At 41.5% G+C, this 7,209-nt stretch overlaps 1 protein-coding gene across 5 annotated transcripts in view; it reads right to left on the reverse strand.

Annotated features, from left to right (window-relative positions):
* Positions 1-7,209, reverse strand: part of LOC137620760 (TGF-beta-activated kinase 1 and MAP3K7-binding protein 1-like) — an 827,205-nt gene that overhangs the window by 422,548 nt on the left and 397,448 nt on the right. For all 5 annotated transcript variants that reach the window (XM_068351167.1, XM_068351165.1, XM_068351166.1 and 2 more), the window contains one exon: positions 1,090-1,196. In XM_068351167.1, the coding sequence (XP_068207268.1) occupies positions 1,090-1,196 (107 nt within the window). The remainder of the gene's footprint in view (positions 1-1,089; positions 1,197-7,209) is intronic.

The raw sequence follows: 7,209 nt of genomic DNA on the forward strand, positions 1-7,209 counted from the left end.
TTTATTCCCTTACATAAGAACAAGATGCATTCCAATATTGGGTTTTAAAGTTTAAAACTTTTCTAACTCACAATCCCTCCCCACACACACTAACTTTTTCTATCATGCAAGCCTGCATACGTATAAATATTTTACAGCTATTAGCATATTATGAAATTCTTTTAAAAAAGAAGACAAGTGATTTGTACTTGATTTTGCACTTATTAAAATTCTTTTTAATTTGCTATTGGCAGGTTCTTATGCAAGGAACTTACTTTAAGTACTGTAGTATATTACCAAAGTATTATATTTACAATATTATAACCCCTTTAACTCAACTAGTACAATATGTGCTACATGTACTGTGGTACACTTTAGTAAGTACATACTGTACAGTGTGTGTGACAGGCACATTTATTACTGTACATATATAACCTATGTGATTTTTTCCAACTGTAACCAAAATTGTATGAAAAACATGTGTAGGGGGGTGAAATTGAAGAAAGAGATAAATCATGCTAACATATTGTTGAATGAACAAAAATTACCACATACATATTCAAAATAGCCTATCTGCTATACACAACACAGTGGAAAGAAGAGAATACTTTCCAAAGATTATTCTTGAGGCTTTTCATACTTATAATGATATCACCTATCAGTACCATTTTCATATGTTTTATTAGTTTTTCACTAGCAACTCTTAGGTTAATTCCTCTATCCAGGGAGGTAAAATAAAAATAGTCAGTAAAATATATTAGATTTGAAATGTGAAAACATATTCCAATTTCAGGCAGCTTTTAAATATTTTATTTTATTATTGAATTCACATTTTTTAAAACTAATATGGTCTGTAACAAAATGAAAGTAGCAAAAACATTCAAACCATTATAATACTGTAATAAAGTAAGCAGTAAAGAAAATGCATAGGCCCAGAATAGCCTCAATTTCAGATCCTACTTATATGGCCACAGTTAATATGATGATTAAATCAAATATGAAGATACTGTACAGTAATCTCATGGTTTTGGAACTAATCATCACATGATTCTATCTAGACACTACCTTATAAAAATATAAAACTTGACAAAACACATGAACCCATCTTACCCCGTATTTTTGAAGCTGGCAAACCTATTGATGCCAATCTCTCAACTTCATCATGACTACTTGTTGTGTGATCTGATGTTAACTGTTTGACTTTCAACACTCCTAACCTGTCATTTGAATGGAAAACAGACAATATTAGGGAATTACTAACACATGTTATTTCAAAGGCAAGAAAATCTGAAATATCACTGAAAATTGAGGCTAGGTTAACCTAATTTACAATTTTACAGTCCAATTTTAATTTTTCTATTTCATTTTATGTACTCTACCCATATACAGTAATCGTTCCTGTATCTGTATTAATAGCTCCAAAGTCAGTGGGGATGAGATCAAAGAGCAGATAGGGGCAAGTACGATAGGTTACCTACTCTAATCAATGTGAACACACACAAAGTTAATGCTAATGCATACAATCTATGGAAATTATAAGGATTTATAATTTGAGTGTATAATAAATATTCTAAGCATTAATTTATACAATTACATAAAAGAAAAGTACTAAAAATTTGATCGTCCATCAGCACAAGGTCCACTTTCCTAATTCTGTGCAGGGATGGGTAATTACTGCCTCACACTGAAATGTGTTTGCTATGGGAGAGTGAAAAGATTGGAGAGATTAGTGTAAATTAAGTATATGGCCAATGGTTTGTTATGATCATATGACTTTCTTGAATTATGATAAAATCTTTGATACAAAATTGTATTATTAAATTGAAGGTAATGTACACTCAACAATTAAAATAATTGTGAACAAGAAGTTTGCTATCGTTTTACTCCTTAATGAGCTTAAAACCTTAATAAACAATAGTCTATTATTTTACTACTTAAATATAATGAATTCAGTACTCCACGCATACTCACCTACCCATCCCCATTTTTAAATATTAATTTTCATGGTAATCTGTTGTTTAACAAATTTGTAATAATTCCAAAGCAAGTTATACATTAAGGATGTTATCTTTATCTTATTTATAACCCAGTTTTCTATTTATTACTCTAAAAAACCCAAATATTATTATTGATTGATTGATTTACAGTTCTCTGGCATCCTGATATCGAAGGTCATTAACATCATTATGGTTTGTTATAAATTAAGAATAAAAGAATATTCAATTAAAAACCATAATAGAGAAAATGTCCATACAAAATTGAAATAGCTTTGAAGGCATGCTTCTGAAATAAATCTAAAAATACCACTAGAGTAGTACAACACATCCTGTCCAAGAACCTTGGCAACCATGACCTGCCATTCTCACCTTCAACCTTCAAGATATATCAATTTTCTCAAGGGGATAAAAGTAAGCATTCAGTCAACAAATTCATCACTGTCAAGGGTATAAAGCAGTTGTCGCAAAATGGCTGCTGTTGGCCAGTCATCAAAAACTCGTGTCAACAGAGGGTGATAACAATGAGCATTCTCCCACTTTCGTGGCATCATGTTATACCTCCAAGAAGATATAGCAATTGTTATTTCTTTCATCTTATTTCCATCTAAACTATCCCAATGCTGCCTCTAATTATTATAGAATAAATTTAATGCTAGGTAAAAAATCATTAGAGGATGGGATATCTTCTTGGTAGCAACTCAGCTGCAGCATTCTTTGCCAGTAAATCTGAATTCTCATATACCGACACACCAATGCCTTCTGGAACCCAGCAAAATATGACAAACTTATAACAGAATTTGTATTTTCCCTAACATACAAACCCGAATTCTTTACTATAGGAGATATTCTAGCACGAGCTGGAATATACAGCAGAAAAACCTTAACAAGGTCGTTAATGACCGGGCAGGTAGTTACCCAACTGTTAGAGGTGGGGAAGCACCGGTCGGTAGCTACTGTTTACCTTCAATCGCATTCTAGCGAAGACTTTTCTAGGGGGCGGTGATGGAGGGAAGATTTGTGTAATAAAATTCGGGTTTGTATGGTAGGAAAAATACAAACTCTGTTATAAGTTTGTCATTTGTTCCTACACTTGATACAAACCCTAATTCTTTAGTATAGGAGACTTAGTCTTTAGGCCATAGTGGCCAAGGAGTTCCCTATTCCTAGGGAAGATAGTCCTCAGACTAGACTCTTTTGAAGAAAAAATCTCCCGTTAATCTTCTTTCTTTGTAGATCCCCATAATCTCAGCACAACTGAAGGTTTGTAGCTTCATGGAAACAAATATTCCAGGATGAAGTGGGTCAGGAACATTCGACTAGGACCCCTTCATACTTAGGGTTCCCCCTACCTTGAAAAGGAAAAACCTCGTGACCACGAGTATAACTTATACCCTGTGAGAGGAATCAGATGAGTTTCATACCTTATTTCCATTGGCGAGTCCCGCTGAAACTGGCTACAGACTAGGATCCCCAGATGACAGGGAGAAGGAAACAAATTAGATAGATGGATGTCCTTCTTAAAACCTAGTGTAACCCAGTATCCTCAGCCAACGGCTACTGTCCCCTGAGAGGGCGTAAGGTAGCTGTAGCACCTGTTGACCTGCCACAATAGGCCCTATAGAAAGGGTGTCTAGAGACCTATGTGTCACATCGCTCAAATAGTGAGCAGTGAATATAGATTGGCATTTCCAGACCCCAGCTCTTAAGACTTAGGAGACTGAAAAATTTCTCTTAAACGCCAGTGAGGCAGCCATTCCCCTAACTTGATGGGTTTTGGGTTGTGCTGCCACTGGGTCTCCGTGAAAAGCCTCGAAATAACTATCTTGAGCCAGAAAGAGATGGTGTTGCAAGAGGTTCCCTTCTTTACCTTGTTGGTACTAAGGAAGAAATTACGGAGACGTGGTCTGAAAGGTCTGGTGCGCTTCAGGTATTTCTTTAGCGCCCTGACTGGGCATAGTAACAACTGTTCTGTATCCTGTGTTACCTTATTGAGGCTGGAAAATTGAAATTCTCAAAATCTCTCATCGGTAGATGAAGGATTATGAGTCTTAGCCACAAAGCCTGGTACGAAGTTGAGACAGACTTACCCCCATCCACAAGAATGGGTGACATCGTAAGACAGACCATGTAGCTCACTGACCCTTTTAGCCAAACCCGGGGCTACGATGAAGACGATCTTAAGGGTCAGAAAGTAATCTGAGGCCCTATTTAAGGGCTCATAGGGCGGACCCTTCAGGGAACGTAAGACACGTTTCAAGGTGGTGGTCTAATCTCTACTGGGGGACAAGATCAATCAAAACCTCGAATTAACAAGACGATATCTTCCGAGGCAGAGAGGTCAACTCCTTCTCAGTCTACAGATGAGGCTCAAGGCTGAGCGATAGCCCTTAATCGCCAAAACTGAGGGGAGCTTTTCCTCCCTGAGGTACAAAAGGAAGTCTGGGAAATACTGATTCCCTCATTTTGAGAACCTAATTGCCCCATATGGTCGCTGTTGTAGCGGTTAAGAAGTTCATTATCTTGGCCCCAGCAGTTAGGACTTCCTGTAGGGACTGCATGGAGTCTTGGTTTGACAGGTCCTTGTGACTCACGAGGTAGCCGACTATACCAGACCTTGTGTCAAGCCAAGATAGAGCCTCCAGAAGGGACAATGAAGCCGCTTCCATTGCCAAGGCTTCTGTGGCTGAGAAGGAGACTGGAAAAGTAGAGTCTCTCTTCGAGGAGCAACCAGATGTGAGCCTCGCCGTGAGGGGCTCCAAGATCAGAGGAGAAGGGTTGATGTCTCTGATCTTGTAAAAAGGCTTTTGTCTCTTAAACGGGAATTTATGGGATTCCTGAGACTTCAGGAACCCGTTTCTCCCGAGACCGCCTGCAATACCTTCCTCAGACGGCCTGCAGGGTGAATAGACCAGGGAAGTTCAATTCTGGTCTAGGGTTTGGTGGAGGATGACATAGCCTGTCTAAGGCTGGAGGGTCAAGAGGATGAGGAGAGAGATGCAAATCGCCGAGGCCTGAGATATTACACATACTTTTAGAGCCCTTAAATAGAAGGATTCCAAGTCCTTCGACAGCAGCTCTTCCGAAGAATCCTCAGGCTGCACTAATTCCTTGCTTGTTATTACAGTTGAAGTGGAGACGCGAGTAGCAGACAAACCTTTTGTCTTACCCTCGCATCTTTCTTATCGAAAGGGGAAGAGCGATAGAAGTCAGAGTGTCTGGAGGTAATGGCAAAGATCGTTGACGAGTTGGAAGACTCTCTGTCATAAGAGTAAAACTCTTGATGACGATGGTCGCACATAGCGCTATTGCGTGCATGCGTGAACACTTTGTGCTAATTGTTACGAGAGCCAGAAGGCTCAGCGTAACTGAAACTCGAAGGTTCCAAGTCGTGTGAACTCGAAAGTCCAGCACGTCAGAGGCCCGAAGGACTCCTAAGGTCATGAGAACCGGTAGGATCAACATGATGAGAGCCTAAAGGCTCATGATCACGCCAGCCCAAGGGATGATCGTCACGAGACCCCGAGGGGTCAACGTGAGGAGAACCAGTAAGTTCATAAAGAAGTCCCCTTAAAGCACGAGGGGGCGAACATCAGGGATGGAAAGGAGTTACAAACCCTTCCACCCTATGAACCTCCGCAGAGGAACGTTTAGCAGACTACGCCTGAGGGGGGAGACTGTTCCAGATCTAAAGATAACTCCTCTGCGGGGGAGGTTTGTTCTCCCGAAGAGGAACGTCGCTTAAGACAAGGCTCTCGCTCTGCCCCTGGAGGAGAACCATAAGTGTAAGGGGGAGGATCGTAGATCAGCAAACACCTACAAGTTTTCTTTCATGAACGAGAGGAAGGTTCTCCCGAAGGAGATCGCCTAAAACAAGCTTTTTCCCAGCTCTATGAGAAAAAAGCATAGACGTAATAATCTCTTTCTCGCAAACGAGAGAGAAGTTCTCTCGAAGGAGGAATCGCCTGAGAAAAGCTCTCTCCCCGCCCTGTGGGGAAAAAGCGTAGGTGTCATAATCTCTCTCTTGCGAACGAGGGAGAAGTCCTCCCAAAGGAGGACATTGCCTAAGACAAGCTTGGTCCCAGCTCTATGGGAAAAAGGCATAGGAGTAATAATATCTCTCTCGAGAACGAGAGAGAAGTTCTCCCGAAGGAGGAATCGCCTAAGACAAGCTTTCTCCCCGCTCTATGGGAAAAAGCGTAGGCATAATAATTTCTCTTGCAAACGAGGGAGAAGTTCCCCTCGAAGGCGGAACAAGCCTTAGACTTGCTTTTCCCCAGCTCAAGGGGAGGAGGCACAGTCTTCGGGGACAAGATAGCAGAGGCATAACTCGTCGAGCTGTCCGCAACTCTTCACGAAAGAGGGAAGACTGCTGAATGGCTGAAGTGGGGAAGCTCTCCCTCGTAAGGGGTGGCAGCCCAATTCCGGGGAAGGTTAACACTCCCTCATAAGGGGAGGTTCTCAAATCCCTGGAGGCGAACCTCCTGGCAGCAATCTATGCTTCCCAACAACAAGTTTTTCAAGTTGAAGGTTGATAACGAGTGTAATCTCGTAACATGGGCAGCTCACGAGCTGCCACATGAAGTACAGGATAATGAATAGAGTGGCTGAAGCCATCGGCCTTGTGTTCTACGTCGCTGCTATCTGGGCGTGCTTTCTTTTTAGCCTCTCTAATACATTTCCCCTTTTCCCCTTTTCCCTCTGCTCTCAACCGAAGAAAAGAAGGGTCGAACCCCTGCGTATTCTTCCAAGGTTTTCGAAAGACTCGTAATCCCTAACTCATTAGGGAGCAAAGCAGTTGGGGAGGTTCTCCTGTCTGAAACATGAGGGCGAGGAGATTTACCCTGTGAGTGTATGACCGGAGATTTGCGCGCGTAGCGCTAATTGCGCGCGGGCGAACACTTTGCGTGATGAGAGTCGGAAGACTCTCTGTCATAAGAGTAAAACTCTTGATGGTCACGGGTGCAGTGTTGGGTGCGCGAGTGAACACTCCATGTGACAAGAGTTCGAAGACTCTAACTCTTGGTGACTTGTTTCACGAGAACCAGAAGATTCAGCGTGATCGTGTGTGCCCCTAGATGTCGCGTTGCGAGACCCCGAAGGGCCAGTGACCGAAAAATCGAATGGCAAGAGCGATCTTTCTCTGAAGATGAGTGAAAGCGAGGAGAAGCGCTCTTCCTGACTTTTCTAGAGCAAACGGAGACCCTCAAACCAATATGCGAAGAAGAGGGTTCGA

Source organism: Palaemon carinicauda, chromosome 27 (genome assembly GCF_036898095.1).
Source record: "Palaemon carinicauda isolate YSFRI2023 chromosome 27, ASM3689809v2, whole genome shotgun sequence".
Taxonomy (NCBI): Eukaryota; Metazoa; Arthropoda; class Malacostraca; order Decapoda; family Palaemonidae; genus Palaemon; species Palaemon carinicauda.